The 19,141-nt window shown below is 43.8% G+C and overlaps 1 protein-coding gene across 1 annotated transcript in view; it reads left to right on the plus strand.

Annotated features, from left to right (window-relative positions):
• The window catches only part of LOC124285105 (28S ribosomal protein S15, mitochondrial-like), a 68,949-nt gene that overhangs the window by 18,168 nt on the left and 31,640 nt on the right, over positions 1 to 19,141 (plus strand). The window contains exon 3 of the mRNA XM_046721260.1: positions 15,946 to 16,024. Coding sequence (XP_046577216.1) covers positions 15,946 to 16,024 — 79 coding nt within the window. The remainder of the gene's footprint in view (positions 1 to 15,945; positions 16,025 to 19,141) is intronic.

The following is a 19,141-nucleotide window of genomic DNA, read 5'->3' on the forward strand; positions in this document are numbered from 1 at the left end:
AAATAGAACTTTCTGTTTTATAATTGTACTGCACTGGCTGTGTGTTTTTCAAACCAGAAATGGCGTCATTAGAAAGAAAGTGATGTCACTTAGAGGAAATGCCTTGTAGGCCCACATTATGTTAGCTAGAGGCACGGTTCTTTCATCTGGTATGACTAAGCTTGTACCACCCAATGCATTGCACCTAATTGAAGTGGATGGTATCAAATCTGAAATGTGTGTTTGTATGTTATAATTTCTGGTGCCTTCTAATAATGATGTTAAAGGTATGTTTCTGTTTTTACAGGTGCTTGAAAATACCTTATTTTTTACCTTAACCTGCATTACTCCTTAATGCGTTTACTGCTTTCCTTTGACAAGACGAAGCTGTGCGATGGAAACATTGAAGAGAAGTTGTTCCAACTGAGCAAGCTGCTATATTGCTGTCGCTCTGCGCCCACGTTACCCGGAAAGTGCTGATGTCACGCATCGTCACATTCCTGCTTGTCAGCAACTTGACAGGACATGCCATTTCTCTACGGAGTTAAAGTTTGTGACTTTACTCATTTACTTTGTATTAAATCCCCTGCAACGCGTTTTGCGGGGGGTATTAAAATGGACTCCGTCCGTGCACATTTGTCTTTTCTGGAGCAGAACTCTAAAACCGTTCAATATTTCTTCACCAAACTTGGCACATAGATAGATCTGGTGGTGTACTGGTGCCTTTTGGTAGTTTTGGAATTCTGAATAAAATATTTTTGGTGTTTCCATGGCAACAAGTTCGACTTAGAATGAAATTAGTGGTAGTGTTCTTTTCCAGAGCAGAACTCTAAAACTGTTCACTATTTCTTCACCAAACTTGGCACATAGATTGGTCTGGTGGTGTACTGGTGCCTTTGGTAATCAGTCACTGGCAGGATGTCCTACGAGCAACTGCCCTCATGGTCAGATCGGACAACGCAGCAGTGGTTTGGCATATCAACAGAATGGGGTCAACGGGGTCTCCACAGCTTCTACAGTGGACTCAACAGTTCTTGGATCTGGTGGACTTTCTCAACATCATGGTAGCATTGGCTCGTCACGCCGAAGACCCAGGTTCGATTCCCCACATGGGCACAATGTGTGAAGCCTATTTCTGGTGTCCCGTCCCCCCCCCCGTGATATTGCTGGAATATTGCTAAAAGCGGCGTAAAACTAAACTCAGTCAGTCAGTCAGTCAACATCATGGTACGAGCCAACCACTTTCCGGGGGGTGAAGAATGTCATCGCAGATGCCCTGTCCTGACCGAGTCGTCTTTCTCCAATGGAATGGAAATTATATCCTCAGGTGTTTCAGACCTTCTGCCTTCCAATGACTTCTCCGACAGTAGACCTCTTCGCCACGAGGTTCAACCATCAGCTGCTTTGGTTTGTGTCACTGATATCGGACCTTTTGGCTTGGAACCTCGATGCTCTAGCCATCCCGTGGGAAGGCCTGAATGCTTACGTGTTTCCGCCAGTGGCCCTTCTTCCTCGCATTCTTGGGAACTGTGCGCAACACGGAGGTTGACTCTACTTTGGTCACGCCCTACTGACCGTCCAGAAGTTGGTTCGTAAATCTTCAAGACCTAGCCGAACCAGATCCCGTATCGCTTCACGACCAACTGATCTACTGGTTCATCCGCACTCCCACAAACTACATTGGTCCCTGTTGACGCTCCATCTGCACATTTCGCGCATCTCCATCAATCCTTACCGGCTAAAGGTTATTCGAAGCAGGTTGCTACTGCCATTACAACAGCGCATCATACTTCTATAAGGTCACTCTACGAGGACAAGTGGGAAAGTTTTAAGCATACTGCAGGAAGAAGGGCATCTCATCCCCCACTACGGCATCCCCGCAGATGGTGGCAGATTATCTTCAGCATCTCCGAACCTCCAGGGAACTCAGAGGTTCTACACTGTCTACCTACCTCGCTGCTCTTAACATGGTTATTGCAACGGCCTCGGGTGTGAAGATTTCCACTGTCCCTGAACTCCAGTCTCCCCTAGGTCTTTCAAATTGGCTGACCAATCCTGGAAGTTCCGGCCTCCAGCTTGGGATATCTCCGTTGTACTTGCTCATCTCACGTCAGCTGAATATGAACCTCTGGAGGAGAAGATTTCGAACATGTCTCCTTTAAGATCTTTTCTCTTGGCCTTGGCTGCAGCTGCCCGTATCTCCGAGTTGCATGCTCTTGATGTTTCTCGTGTACGGTTTGGAAGGTCTAGACTTGCGAGAGTTTTCCTTGGTTTGCGGTGGGATTTCCTTGCCAAGAATCAGTTACCAGGACAGCTGGATCGCAAATCACGATCCCACCATTGTCTACCATCTTGGGCCCAGAAGACACTGAAGATCTTTCCTTATGCCCAGTTCGAGCATTGAGGATTTATCTAGCTGCCTCGCAGAATCGTCGAAGACTACGTAAGACTGTTCATCCCTATATCTACTGCCTCCACCTTGGAAGTCTCCCGTACTACCTTGGCTTTTTGGATGAGAACTACGATCCTGCGTGCCTACACCTTTGCTGACCTACCTCCACCAGCAACGGCCAAGCCTCATGAGACCCGAGCTCTTGCGTCATCCATGGCGAGAAGACTATGAGGCAAGTCCTGTATTACATGCAGATATGGTTGACATTCCACTTACTGACCTCTACTCTTTGAGCAATCACGTCGGTGAAGTGTTGATTCCGATTACCTACATGGTTTTCAAAGCTTTCTGCTCCTAAGTCCTTTCTCACCTTTTGTACGTTAGGGAGATTGGTACTGAACGTTAAACTAGTTAAACAACCGGGCTATTCCCTCTTTCTTGCCTTCCAGCACGTGTCTGTGGGGGGGTAGTTTCAAAGCAGGGACTGGCTAGATTAAGGTCCTCGACTTTAATTCACTGGGGTCACTTGATAAATCGCGGGGCGGCGGGGCCTACTTGCCAAACTGCGTCCTTTTGCTTGTCAAAAGTTGCGGCTGAAAACCACATTAATTGGGGAGCGCCCACTCCCTAGAGTATTTGTGCTGTATAAGCCAAGGGGTTACCTGAAGAAACCCATCTCAAGTTTGGAGTTTGCATATCGGGAGTTGGTGCTTTCTCCTGGCCTGCTGGGGGTTATGCGTTTTTCCCGGTGGTAGTAGTAACGGGGTAATCTGCGACCAGCCTACCAACTGTTGGATTATGCATACAGTGAGATAGGATAAGTATAAAAATTTGAAAATTTTATCATTTGGGCGAGACCCAAGCTTTGGTGGATGATTGACAGGCGTTGATGTCGGGGTGAGGGCAGAGGTCAGGGCGGGTCAGAGGCCAGTTAGATTGACTCAACTTAGCTGACAGCACGTTTCCACACATGGTCGTAGAAGAGAGAGATGGTGCATACCATGAGATAGGATAAGTATATAAATATACGATTTATTATAAAATTTTCAATATTGCAGATTTATGCCATGTTGTATTGTCTCCAACGGCAGCAAGTCAAACAGGGACCTCCATCCGAGGTGTTTAAACTGTACTCGGCAGTGTTCCCTGATGTCCAAGTGCTTACATTGACTCAGACTCTCTCTTCCACAGCTTTCAATAAATATCTGAGGGTTTCCAGGAAGCAGCTCAAGCAACAAGCCAATAGACATAGGATGTCTGCTTTTCAAGAAGCAGTTGTCATACCGGCTACTACGGGGATGTGCCTTCTTCGGAGGAGACATCACCCCCGGCAAGGTCTGATTCTACATCTTTCAGACGTCACCACCGCCAATTATAGCGGTGTCTGTTATATCTACACCAGCGTCTTTGAGTGTTGTTTCGACACTCCCCACGGCATCAGTGACTTCGTCCTCAACAGTGTCGGCACTTGCTTCTGCGACACCATCTACGTTTCCGGCGCCTTTAGTGTCATCAGTGATATCCTCACCATCGCCTCATAGTTTACCTGCCGACCAGTTTGCGCCTCATGCGCCCTTCATGTATCCAGGTTGGATACAATCCTTTCTACAGTGTATGTTTCAACAGCGGATGGTGTCTCCGGTGATCCATCCATCTGCCCCACACCCGGATTTTTCCACACAGCCTGGACAGGCAGCACCTCAGGCGCCTATTGTGCCTCTTCCGACGGCAACTCCTCACGCACACTCGGTACCTCTGTTGTCTTGTGCACAATCAGTACCACTTTTACCTGCAGCACCACTGGTACTCCCGGCACCTCATTCATCTGTGTCACTCTTCCGACGCTTGTCCATCCTACTCCCATTACCGATCCAGCGTTTGTGGTGCCTCTAGGGCTACTTCATATCGTGATTCGCCTTCAGGTCTTGACAGAGCAGGAAATCTACTAAACAGAGACATAGATCGAGGAGTGGTTATCCTGTCCGGAGGCCTTATAACTACCATTCATCAGAGGGCGCCTTTGTGACGATTCATCTCAGGAAAGAATACTCACTTGGGACTTCGCCAAGTCCCAGATTGGATGGCAGATAGATAGTCCAACAATATCCCCCCGAACGGATAACCCCACAACCAACATCACATCTTTTTGGACAATATAAACATATTGTTACACAAGAAAGCCATAGAGATAGTTCAGGGGCCGACATTGACACCAGGCTTTTACTCTCCAGTGTTCCTGGTTCCCAAAAAGGACTCAGACAAGTTCAGAATGATCCACAATCTATCTCGGTTTAATGAACGTTATCTGGAACCTCCGCCTCACTTTCACATGACAACGTTGAGACTGCCCAGGACCAGAATCAGCGCCCACCATTACCAGATCAGTCTCGACCTACAGGATGCTTATTTGCATGTACCAATCCTCCCCAGCAACATGCGCTTCCTCAGGTGTATTTTCAATGGTATCCATTACCAGTGGGCAGTACTCCCATTTGGAATTTCTTCGGCCCTGTGGTGTTTCACACGAATAACCAAGCCAATAGCAGCCTACCTTCACCTGAGTAACGAGTCGTACATAGACAATTGTCTCCTAAATCAGCAGGACCCGTCAACTCTTGTCCTACACAGGAATTTCACCAGACAGGGTTGGATTGTCAACAAGCAGAAGTTGGAGCTCACTCCCTCTTGCACGCTGCAGTTCATAGGGGGATTGTTTCAGACACATCAGGACCTCTTTATCTGTTCCGAGAGACCACTGGCTCAAGACTCTGCAGCATATTTTCTCAGCGCTCCATCAATCCCATACACTTTGTCAGTGGCAAGTACTTCTTGGTTTACTAACGTCAGCACAGGATCTGACAACCAGAGGTCGCCTTTAACTACGCCCGATCCAACTCTTCCTAGCCCCATTCATCAGACGCCAGGATCAGTCGGACTCCATCACTCTACCGTCTCACCTCAAGATGTACCTCGAATAGTAGTGGATGATAGAGTTGAATGTCTTAGGAGGTGTCTCCTTGACCGAGCTAACATCCACTCTGTGCCTCTTCGTAGATGCATCTCTCCAGGACTGGGGTGCCCGTCTCGAGGGCGAGGTTGTTTCAGGGCGGTGGTCCAATGACCAACGCCGATGGCATATCAACAATCTGGAGTTGGAGGCAGTCATTTTGGCTGTCTCACTGGCAGTCACGCCTTCAGCATGCTGACTCATTCTCCCTCCCTGCTGTGTCAGACATTTCGGTTCTTTCAACTTGTCGATCACCTAGACTTGAAATTCATTGTCCAGCATATTCCGGGCTGCAGAAACATTCTAGCGGCCAACCTTTCCAGAACGAACAGGATAGCGCCTACGGAATGGAAACTACACCCGGAGGCATACAAATTTGTATGTCGCCTTCTCGGCCATCCCAACATAGACCTTTGGTGTTTGCCACCTGCCAGAACTACCAGATCCGAACCTACATATCTCCGGTTCCGGATCCACAAGCGTGGGCTGTAGATGCTCTCAGCGTCCCTTGGGAAAACCTAAGCGCATATGCTTTTCCACCACCGTTACTTCTTCCCAGGGTTCTTCAAAAGGTCAGAGCGACTCACCACCTCTCCCTGATTTTAATTGCGCCTTGGTGGCAGACAAAGAGTTGGTTGATGGACTTAAGAAAGCTTGTCACCAACGACCCTCTAAAGCTGCCAGAGTGGCCAAATCTACTGATACACCCACACAGCAGACTTCCACACCCGGCTCCAGATCAGTTTCATCTGCACGCCTGGTACATTTACAAAAGGCTTAAGTGCCAAGGGTTATTCAGCTAGAGCTGCTAGGGCCATAACTTAGGGCCCACAGACCCTCTCAGAGGTACAGATAAGCTGCGTATCTGCAGGATTAGAACTAAACCTAAAAGTGCCTCTAGCCCTTCTGACTAGTAACCTTCAACTATCACTAGCCCACAAACAAAACAAGTCCATTGATAATGAAATTTACTTTCATTGCTTTATTGTTGTATGTAATAAATGATTTAATTTACTCTTAACTCTTTCAACACCAGTCAACAAGAGCTTTTTTACTGCCATGACACCACGTTCCCAGAGACTCTGAGGTCATCAATGTGTTTATCAAGGAAAATATCAGCTTGTAAAACATTATTGCTACAACATGTCATAGTAGTATATACACTGGTGGTACGAGATCACTTTTGCCAAAGGCCTCTGTAAAGCTTTATTTTATAGATAAAGCCTTTATCAGGCCCCGATCTTTCTCAGCCGAGATCGTTCCAGCAGCAGAATTGGGCCTCTACGATGATCAGCCGATAATCATCCCCGACTTACGGCAGAAGAAGCGACCGGTGTCAGCGACTGTGACTTCTGCAGAGATCACCATGCAGCCTGATGCCTCTACACCGACGTCAGACGTCATTGATGTGAACCCCATCGCAGAAAAGACGCCGACGACTTCGTCACAGATCATCCCAGAAGACATGATGCGGCAGATTATGAACATCATGGAGGACCACTACAAACTGCGCAAGCAGGGTCCGAGCCTTCGTGAAGGCTCCAACGTAGACAGCACCCCAGAGGCACCCCCCGTCAACGTAGCAGCCAAGACGATGTCACCTTCGCGAAGGAAGTCCCGCACCACCTTGACGAAGGACCTAGATGTACAGCCTTCGCGAAGGCCTTCGCGAAGGCGGGAGAGATCATCACCATCTTCGATTTCATCTCTAGATATGGACTCAGACCATCAGACATCACGGAGGCCTTCGCGAAGGTCATATCATCGATCCCCCGGACCGGACGCAAATGAAGCTTCGCGAAGGCATTCGCGAAGGACATATGATTCCAGATCCTCATCATCTAGAAGAACATCGAGGGACTGCCGAAGAGCTTCGCGGAGCTATCAACATTCACCTCACAAGTCTCCGAGAAGATCATCCCATAGACGATCTCCACTTCGTTCATCACCAGGTCGATCACCCGTCAGATCTCCACATAGAGCGGCGCACAAGTCAACTAGATCGCCACAAACCTCATCAGATATACAGACAGCTACACGCAGTCCCGAAGAGCATCTACAATTTGTTAATGATGATGGTTTTGAGGATGATGGAGGAATCATATTTTCTGATGCAGAGATACGGTATTGGATGGTCAATAACCTAGATCTCACATCACCATCTAAAAGTGGCAATACAGCGCAGACGTATTTGATGAAGGAAGATGATCACTCTACCCCTGATCGACCCGATTGCGGCAGTGCCACAGAATCTAGATGCAGCTTTCCAGAAAGCTACGAAAGTTCAAACACCACATCTGCCCAACTTTCAAGCCAAGAAGTTCTCCACGCATAACATGGACTCCTTCTACAAGGCCCAGGACATCGATGAGAACTATAAGATCATCAGCAATGTAAAGAACAAGATTTACAAGATGGATGATCGCAAGTTGGCTCATATAGAAACCATGACGAGACGTATGTTCTTTGGGTTAAATAGATCTAGGACGATCAATGAGACTCTTATTACTAGATTCCGGGATTCCACGACGGAAGATGATAGAATGATTTATTCTGCCTTACTTATGCAAAAGAAAGATCAGCAGTTTTTAACGGATCATCTTACATCTGTTTCAGCAGCACTGACCTTAGCTCGTCGTCAAGGCCTCCTCGCCTCCTGTAATTGGGGGGAGAACTTTACAGCCCCACTTTATACAGCCCCGTGGTCGACAACATCCATCTTTGACGGAGAAATCGACAAAGTCGCCAAGGAAGTCTCTAAGGATTCCAGGGAAGTCCTTATGATTAGATCGATGGACACACTAGCCAGCGTCATTCGGCCAGACTTCACAAAGATACTCAGGCAGATCTAAGTTCACGGGCCTACAAAGAGCAAGAGACAGGAAGATAGCCAGCTCTAGAGGTAAAGATTCTTTTTCAGCTGCCCATATGGCAACTATAGAGGAGGATCAGGAAGAGGCAGGACACCCAGAGGTTCCCGCAATTATAGACGCTGAAACACAGGTTCGGAACGACTGGAGTCTTCCACCCCCAGCCGTTCCAGTACAGCCAGCTCAAGTGGGTGGACGCCTCCAACTACACTGGGAAAACTGGGGAATATTGCAAGACCCTTACGTCTCCAACATTCTTCAACACGGATTTCGTATCCCTCTACAGGCCAAGCCTCCGCTGACAATCAAACCCCCCAGGTTCGATTTACAAGCGCAACAACTACCAAAGATAAGAGAGGCTGTTTCATCACTCCTATCCAAACAGGCCATAGAAGTAATAGATCAAGCAAACGTCGAACCAGGTTTCTACTCCCCAGTTTTCCTAGTTCCCAAGAAAAACTCCACGGAGAAATACAGACTCATCTACAACATGAGCTTTTTCAAAAAGAACTATCTACGCACACCACCGAAGTTTCGCATGATACATTTACCTCAGTTACGCCAGATGATTCGTCCTATGGACTACATGGGCAGCATAGATCTACAGGATGCCTACCTGCACATCCCCATTCATCCCGATTCCAGGAAATACCTACGATTTACTCTAGAAGGGCTACATTACCAGTGGAAAGTACTCCCATTCGGAATATCATCAGCCCCCTGGCTATTCACGAGGATAACGAAACCGATTATCAAATTTCTACATCGTCAAGGGCTACGCAGTGCGTTTTACCTCGACGACGGGATACAAGTAGATCAAGATCCACTGCGTCTCAAACTACAGTTAAATTACATCATAATTTACGCAAGTCGGACCTAGTACCATCGCAAGACCTGCAGTTCCTAGGTATTCGATTCATCACAAATCGCAACTGTATTATGGTACCAGAAGACCGTTGGCTCAAGATACAGCAGACCATTCCACCAGCTCTACTCTCTCCGTTACCACTGCGACAATGGCAGAGCCTACTAGGTCTTCTCACATCAGCCCAAGACATGACTGTCACAGGCAGATTACAGTTACGTCCCCTACAGGTCCTCATCAACGCACATCTCAACGATGTACAACCATTCAGTCTACCGAAACATCTCAGACCGCATCTACTATGGTGGACCAAGAAATCGAATGCCTGCGAAGGGATTTGTTTAGCAGAGCAGGAATACAAAACCCATCTATATGTAGACGCGTCACTCCAAGGTTGGGGAGCTCATCTCACCAACCACACGATATCAGGATTATGGAATCAGCAAGAATGCAAACTCCATATAAACAGTCTAGAAATGAAAGCTGTAATCAACGCCATTCTACATTGGAGCACATTTCTACAAAATGCGAGCCTAATGATCCATACAGACAATTCGACAGTGGCGTTCTATGTGAACAGGCAAGGCTCAACGAGATCGATGAACCTTTTGAACCTAAGCTTTCAACTGTTCGATTTAATACAAGATCTAAATCTACATGTCAGAGCAGTGCACATTCCCGGAGCCAGAAATATACTAGCAGACGCTCTCTCTCGGCCTCATCTACCATCACCGACAGAGTGGATGATCAACAGGGAAATTTTTGCACAGATAATCAAGCAATTAGGAGTGCCGCTAATAGACCTATTCGCCACGCGATTCAACAATCAGCTACCGACATTCGTGTCACCAGTCCCAGACCCCAAGCTTGGGCAACGGATTTCTAAGTCTATCATGGAAGGCCTCAATGCGTCGCTGCTTTCCGCCAGCAATAATACCTCAAGTATTACAGAAAATCAGACAAACACAGAGCCTACAACTCACTTTGGTCGCTCTACTGGCCGGCCAGAACGTGGTTTCCCATACTAATTCAAGAAATCGGTCAACCAACACTGGAGCTACCCAAGCGGCGCCAACCTGTTAATTCATCCTCACACCAAACAAGTGCACGGAAACCCAGCAATGTTCCAACTACACGTATGGACTGTATACAAATGTGTTTAAACAAGAGAGGATATTCTGCCAGGGCGGCAAAAGCAGTCACGCTTTGCTTTTACGTTACTCAACTCAGTAACTTGTAATGACGACAAGTGGCACAGTTTCAAAATTATGCAACAAAGAAAGGGTTTACAGCAAGAGAGGCTTCACAACCTCAAGTGGCAGACTATTTGTGTTACCTACGCCAAAACAAACATTTAAAAGGTTCAACGATATCAACATATCTTGCCGCGCTTAGTTCTGTAATCACCATGAGAACGGGTGTCAAATTGACAAGATCTCCAGAGTTACTGGCCTTACTACGAGCTTTCGATTGAGGACCAAAGCGGAAGTTCCACGCCCCAGCTTGGGATCTGAATGTAGTGTTACAACACCTCACGAGTGAGGTCTATGAACCTTTGGAATCGACAAACTTTGAATTTCTCTCACAGAAAACACTGTTTCTGCTATCGCTAGCCACAGCAGCAAGAATGTCTGAAATTCACGCTCTGGATTACGAGAGGATACAGTTTGATGACAATCATAACACAGCGCACCTCGGATTAAGATGGGATTTCATCGCAAAAAATCAACTGCCAGGTCAACCAGACAGATTATTCCACATCCCGGGCGCTATCCTCTATTCTCGGATCACAAGATACACAAGACCTATCACTGTGTCCGTAAGAGCTCAAAGTTTATTTACTGACGATCCAAAACAAGGAGAAGATTTCTCAAACGCTTATTCATCCCCTTATCGCCTACTTAATCAAACAGAAGTGTCACGGACCACAATATCTATTTGGATAAGGACTGTCATTCTCCGTGCCTACAAGGCAGCAGGCTTGGACCCACCAACAGCATCAAATCCACATGAGATCAGGGCACTGGCCTCTACCCTCGCCCTACACGGTAACTGTTCCTTGAACACGATTATGGAAGGATGCTATTGGAAATCTAACATGGTATTTGCTAATCACTACCTGAGAGACATCACTACAGAAGATGTCTCTGGCATTCACCATTTCGACCACTGGTCCTCGCCAGCAACTGACAGTCCCTCGTAGGCGTTAAAATATTATCCTCACAAGATTAATATGTATTTTATACATACTCATCTAGCTTATAACTCTACGGAGTTTTAGGGCTATGTATATATGTTCAGCTTAAGTATTCAACCTTAAGCATATACTTTGGTATAGTCAAGTTCAGTGCCTCTATCAGAGTCACCTATATATATATATATAATTTATATGTATTGTTCAATATATTCATAATGTAATTCCCCTTTAATGGCTTTATATAACCTATGGTTTTCTTTATACAGGAAACATCCTAAATCTAAGCCTTCATGAAGTTCCCGTAGGGGATATTACAGTATATCTATACAAAATCACTAATTATAAATCCAAAGTATTCTGTTACCCACCTCCGTTCCGTAGGATGCTACAAGCAAAAGAGCATGAGTCAGGATAAGGAAAAATATGTAATTTTTAGAGTAAAATTGATATTTTATACTTATCCTGACTCATGAGGTTAGCCCTCCCATCCTCCCCACATAACACTTTGGATTTCCCTGTAAATTCAAGTGTTGGGCTCGCTAAATCAGGAGAGAGTGGAGCACATGGCCAGAGGGTGGCGACACCTTTCCCCGCCAGGGGAAACAAAGGGGAGCAACTCGTGGTGAGTACCAATTAGTGATTTTATTTTGAAGGGAGCTTCAAATAAGGAGATACAAGTGTTCCACTATGTTCGCAAGAAGAAGAAGACAAGCAAAAGAGCATGAGTCAGGATAAGTATAAAATATCAATTTTACTCTAAAAATTACATTATTTTTACAATGAATGGACAATTGTAAAATATCCAGTTGTGTTTGAGTGAGGTGAGTACAATTTATTTAGTTACTCAAAGGAAAATTTGATACCAAATTGAAATGAACACAAGGGAGTACATAACTCAATGACCCCAAAAGTTATCTGTAGCTCTGCCTCTACTCGAGGTTTATAGAATGATAAATGGAGACCCTTTGAGAGTTTTTGCAAGGACAAACACCATGATCCTGTTACTGCATCACCTCAATTCTTGGCTGAATTTCTTCTGTTTCTTCATTAATCACCGGCACCTTAAGGGTAGTACCATTACAACATATTTGGTAGCTCTGAACTCGGTGTTAGCCATTCCAGAGGACAGGAAGATGACCAAGATTCTGGAATTGCAAGCTTTGTCGTATGCACATGTCGGGCGTAGCTAACGTCAGGCCTGACCCACTATGTCGGGCTTAACAGCGCCCTGCTCTTACACCTCATGAACAACTTCGTCTAAGCCTAGGCGTTACTACGCGCGACTTAATGGATTCATGCAGTGTGCTATTTTTAGATTTTCGAACGTTTTTAAACCACTGGAAAATGCGAGAAACAACTTCGCGGCACATTTGTTTCAGCCGCAATCATGGAAAGCCAAAGAAGACCGAGAAAACCCAACTTTACCGATGGAGAAATAATATGTCTTTTGGAGATGTATGGAGATTATAAGCATCTTCTCAGCTCCAAACTTTTAAATAAAGTAACTAATTGGCGTAAGCAAGACGTTGTTCGACTAACCGTAGATTGATGAACTTTGGCTGTATCCCCAACTACGTTTTGAAACAAAACCGTAAGGCTACAATACCTGCATTTCTGGGGTAATGGTGGAATTGCGGTACGAGCCATAATCAATATCACCTCTGATTGTAGACACTATCTTCAAAATGTCAATTCTCCTGAATCTAAATCTTCTGTACAGATCAAGGTCGTCGTATATTTCTAAAAGGTTTGACCTTTCTCTAAATATACGGTTTCTGTAGAACTGTCGTCTGTGATATCGGTATACGACTGCAGCCATTACAGGGATATGCCAGGCATATGCCTGCTGGGTAGGTGGCGTCGCCCATGTTCGTTTTGAACGTACCCCACATGGAGCCGTCCACCTGGGACTGCTGGGACTTCATAGCAAAAAATCGCTCTTCGATTGTGGGATCTGAAGACAACCCAGAACTTCTTTTATGCCCAGTCCACGCACATCAGTGTTTTCTCTGTCGGTCAAGGGCTCATCGTGGTTTAAGAAAACGGCTCTTCTTTCCCATCTCCAAGACATCGAAGACAGAAGTTAGCTGTAACACTTTGGCATTAGGGTTGCGAGCCACCATCCTCCAGGCTTATGAAGCTGCCAACTTGGACCTTCCTCGGGCAAACAACCCTCATGAGATAAGAGCGGTAGCCTCCACGATGGCCCTCCACAGTAATTGTTCCATTAGATCCATCATGGAAGGATGCTTTTGGAAGTCTGATACAGTCTTTGCCAGTCACTACTTGAGGGATGTGGCGCTAGAAGATGTTGAGGGTGTACACAGTTTTGGTCCCCTGGTAGTTGCACAACAGGTCACCAATCCCAAACGCCATGAACTCCATGGCAGTCAAGAGCAAGCCTTGCAACTGTTTTAGTATACATCACCCCAGACGAGCAGGTTACATGCTGTTTGCATTCGCTCGGTAGATCAGTTTCAGATTTTAGCTTATCCTGTCAGGAATGGTCTATGGGATTACCGATCATTGGCCACGACTGCTGACGGCTTATATCTGGCGATGTGGGAGGTTTAGTTTTCTCAAGAGTATCACATCTGAAGGTTTGCCGCCTCCATACCGTTGGATGCAGATGCATTAAGGACTAATAAGGTAAAAATATTTGTATACTTATCCTGCATTACTCAGTCTAAGTCGCCCGTCCATCGCATCGCTACCTCCCCACGATGTTTCTTCAGATGTTACGATCCAGCAGTAATGTGAAGATATGTGACGTCAGCACTTTCCGGGTTGCGTGGGCGCAATGCAATGGCAATACGGCGGCTTGCTCAGTTGTAACAACTTCTCTTCAACGTTTCCATCTCACAGCTTTGTCTTGTCAAAGGAAAGCAGTAAATGCATTAAGTTTACTTGTTCTGTCTGCTATGTTGAGTGGTTTAGTCTCTATTCGCCTACATCTCAATTTGCCTACATCCCATTTCGCATACAAAAATAATGTAGGCTAATTCGGATTAGAAATTGCACCCCTACTCTTATAATGAACCTGACTCACTGGTCAGTGCCATACTACATCTTGATAGACTGTTGTTAAAAGGATATGTGGTCGATTCCAACGAAAAGTGTACACAGCTAGGTATAAGGTGTCCAAAACAGAATTGCTTGCACTTTGTAATTCTTTTTACCAATGTAAAGACAACATATTTGCCTCTTATGAAAATCAGTTGCCATCACTAATCTCTAAAAGTGACAAGTTGGTGGATCAGTGCTCATTTTCTGAATTGCCTACAAATACCAACATCATACCTTGTTAGCCTGTCGTTAGATGGATTGTATGTTGCCTAACATCTAAATTCACTGTTGTTCTGCATGCACAATATGTTAATGACTGTAGAAAGTCTGAAGCCATATCATGGTTTCTTTCATGTTTTATAACCTCAAGCTTTACAAAAATAGAACCAATTTGGTACCTTTGTTTGGTATAAGTGAGACAGCACGGGAGACAACGGGTGGAACTTTCGGTAAGTACAAATAAATTGGAAAATGCAATCAAAAACTAAAGTTTGGGTGGAAGAAAAAAAAAATGTACTTGTAGGTAACAAATATTGCATAATTCCTTGTATTTCATAAAATCATAATTGGTTTATTAAAACATCTAACAGTTTGGAAATTGTTTATCTAAATGCATATGACATGTGAATGAAGATTGTTTACAACCAGTTTAAGGCCTTCTCTTTGTTTTGTCTCAGTGTATGTCGGAAAGTAGCAATGTCATTTGGACTGATGGAAATAGAAATTGAACTAGAATCATTACACCTTATTTTATTTACCAAATGTTTCAACTGACATTCAGGGCTCCAGATATAATTTTTCAACATCAGGGAGTACGTACTCCTTATTTTTTCAATACAGGAGTACTGGAAAACCTTAAGAGTACATTTAGAGTACTGAATGGGATTTAATGGAGTATCAGTAGTCTTGTGTTTCGTTTCATATATGCACCACAACATTGCAATAACCAATAAAACAATACATTTTCAGATAAATACGTCTGTAAATGATTCTAATACCGTACACCATTGCTGTGGTGCGTATCTGCTCCGTTTTCTAAATTATTTCCTACCGTATCGTGCTTATTTTATATCCTTTCATACGCTGATACGGACCTTATCTGGAGCCCTGTGACATTTGTATTCAAAGAAAGCACATCACAAATGTTCAAAACACTTGAACTATTTTCGTTTTCAATTCAAATTTAGAGCTATTACAATTTCGTTATAAACCTCTAATTTTCCAACACAGTATGTTTATCACCTAAATGGACATCTGCAAAAAGTTAACTTCCTTAACACTAATGTGTTATGATGTGAATAATTTTCATTGTGATCAGAAAATGACAAATAACAGAAGAAATAAATAACAGACAAATAACAGAAATAAATTCTTTTTGTCATTCACCTTCTTCAACTAGAAGAGTTCACTTTTAGATCATACGGGTGCCACTAGTTTACCATTGCGTAATCAACAGTCAACAGACCATGAAATGTTGTTTTAAGACTGTAGGCGAATTAGGATGTAGGCAAAATAAGAACATGCCTGTTGAGTATGGAATGATCCATCCATGTTTTTGTTACTGTTCAGGAGACTTAACCATGCAGAAGCCTCTGGAGCCACATGCTGTGCTATACAATGCTAAGGAACTGACAAGCTCTTTGCAACAGTGAGTAATATATCACCAATATTCTTTGGAGCTTGTTTCATATGAATAATGCAGAGCCAAAAATTGTGGCATGAGAGATACTGGGTACTTTTTAGCTCACCTGATTCAAGATCAGATGAGCTTGTGTTTGTCTGGCATCATACATCAAATGTCAGCATCTGTTTACATCTCTAATCAGAAACCACTGGACAAATGGAGTTCAAAGTTGTTTTGCTTGTTCCCACAAATATAAATGATTATTGTTTTGCTATGGCAGTGTTCACTGTGCTTCATATCTCCAATATCCCCACCACAGAGTGGAAACAGCTGTTATTCTCCTATTTGAAGTTGGCTGCCCATGCTTTTCATCTTCGATTATTTTAGCCCAGTTTCAGTATTCAGTCAATTAAACATTGTTCCAAAGTTGTTTGCACAGAAATAAAGAGTACTTTTGTTCTTTCAGGATTGATCTATGAATCTGGTTATATTGTTTTTATGAAACATTTAATCATTAACCATGTCCTGCTTTAAATACTACAGAAGGCACTTACAGATCTTTTTTTGCAATTTTTAGAACTTTGAGTTGGTTGAGAAAGTAAGCAAACAAGATCTTACCATCCAGGGTCGCCTTTAACTATGTGAGTGGAGTGCTCATTTGTTCCAGGAAACTGTGCCGGCCTTTGGACCTTGGAAAAAAATGCTCTTAATGCATAACAACTTAAAAATGGAAGCAGTTATCAGAGACAGTCGCCATAGGCACACAGCTCTGTGGAACGCCTGGCTGTGGGGTCTAACATCAACATGCAGAGCTCGACCAAGATAGCATCTCTGCTCAACCAGACCTTTCACCTCTTTCATCTCACAGGTGGTTTCCATATCACAGTTAGGGTGTTGGGGTAGCCTAGTTGTTTAAAGCTGTGATATTGCTGGAATATTGCTAAAAGCGGTGTAAAACCATACTCACTCGCTCCACATCACAGGCTGCTGAAGTGTGAGAGCAAACTCCCTATCTGGCTGGCTGGAAACACTAGCATCGATCTGTTTCCCATTGTGTTTCCCATTGTGAGCAGCCACCAACTGCTGGTGTATGTTTCTCCAGATCCAGCAGAAGAGGAGGGTCTCACAGTGTCTTGGGGCGGTCTAAGCATATTCACTTTTCCTTCCCAGTTCACCTCCCTCAGGTCGTTCACAAAGCAGCTCTGTACAAGCATCTGCTGTTTCTCTTGGTCACGTTTTACCAACTGTGGCTTCCCAGCCTCCTGTAGCTCACCAGTAAAAAACCCATCCTCCACCAACCAACCCGGTTGAATCTGCTGTTAACCCTCACATCACGAGTCCAAATCCTGAAGTCTACAAACTTCATGTTTGGTTTGTCTCAAAAGGTCTTTAAGAGCAAAAGGATTTCAGGGATTGAGTTAGTGCTCAATTTTCATACAATGGCACAGTATTTATTGAAATGGCATGAATGAAATATTTTCAATGTGCCCTGTTGGTACGGCAAAACTTATGGAAATGATACTCGCCATGTTTCATTTAATGGAAAATGCGGTAATTTTCATGATTGGAAACCATTTCTTTGCAACCTATCAAACTGTTTATCTGTGACTCTCTCAATCTCACAGCTTCACACAGGTGTGGCCATTTGGAATGATAATGTGCATAACAATAAGTCATTTTTTTTGGCAGGAAAACTTTGACAACAGAAAAACAGGATTTTTTTTTTCTAACAAAGCACAAAACAACACCACCAGACCCCACAACACATTCACTAACCAGTCACACTTACAAGTTTCAAACAATTACATTAAGTTTGTTTAAGTTCAAGTTCATTCAGCCTATATTTTTTCTTCATTAGACAACAAGAAGAATGAATTCAGAAAGTCATTTAAAATTTGCAAAATCATGGTATAACATCCATTTTTTATAGAACTTGTTCTTGTTCACTGTTACTGAAGGATATATTCTTTTCAACAGGGGTGGAAATAACCCATTGCCCGATGTCCGAGTCCAGTGTTTTTTTCTGTCGGGCAAGCAAATTTGTATATCACACTATACCTGTGTCTAGTTGACTTTCCAATGTTAATTATGTTGTTTATTTTAAAAATCAACAAGAAAACGGCTGGTATAGTGGAAAAATTATCAGGGCAAGTGATTTTACATGTGCCGCTGTACCGGAGTACACTAGCAATTTTAAAGTTATTTCAACCCCTGTTCAATAAAGTACCTATCTTGTAAATAATGTCTAAAATGTTTAAACTAAGAGTAGTTTTAATACCTTACATTTATATATGAAGAATTTAGCTAACAACAATATTAAATCAAACACATCATCAGTATATACATTTGTTCTCATTCCAAACACAGTACCGGTAAGTTGCAGGTCCAATTTCATGTTGTGAACATGTTGACATTTAGCATTCAATAATTCTAGAAAACATTTCCAAAAAGCTTGCACATGTTCAGAGTACGATATGTTCCGTCTAAATTGATAAAATCGCAAATTTGACTAACACCTCTTTCAAGCCAAGCAGAACAGAAAATTACCTCTTTGCCAAATTTAAGTGCTTGTAATAATAGATTGGTTCTTCGATGAATTCATCAAATGAACATGGTTGAATCTTATGAGCAAACTTGTCGAAAGCAGAAATACAATCAAGCCAAAATTCATTCTTAATATCTTTGAGTACCTGGATAACAATTACCAAATACAACTAGATTTGCATTTTGGGGGAGGAAGCATAGCACAAACACTTCCATTTGGATTCATAACCAATATCCAACAACTTTCTCATCCAAAAGAATTTTAAAGAATTAACATAAGAAGATGCTTCAACCAATTGTGTGAAGTCCATTTCTGGTGTCCCCTGCCGTGATATTGCTGGAATATTGCTAAAAGTGACGTAAAACCAAACTCACTCACTCCTGCAGAGAGTGATGCCCTCTGAGCACTGACAATATCTCCTGCAGAAGAGAGTGATGCCCCCTGAGCACTGACAATATCTCCTGCAGAAGAGAGTGATGCCCTCAGAGCACTGACAATATCTCCTGCAGAAGAGAGTGATGCCCTCTGAGCACTGACAATATCTCCTGCAAAAGAGTGTGATGCCCTCTGAGCACTGACAATATCTCCTGCAGAAG

The sequence above is a fragment of the Haliotis rubra genome, unplaced genomic scaffold (assembly GCF_003918875.1).
Source record: "Haliotis rubra isolate DU_JTF1 unplaced genomic scaffold, ASM391887v1 Scf352, whole genome shotgun sequence".
Taxonomy (NCBI): Eukaryota; Metazoa; Mollusca; class Gastropoda; order Lepetellida; family Haliotidae; genus Haliotis; species Haliotis rubra.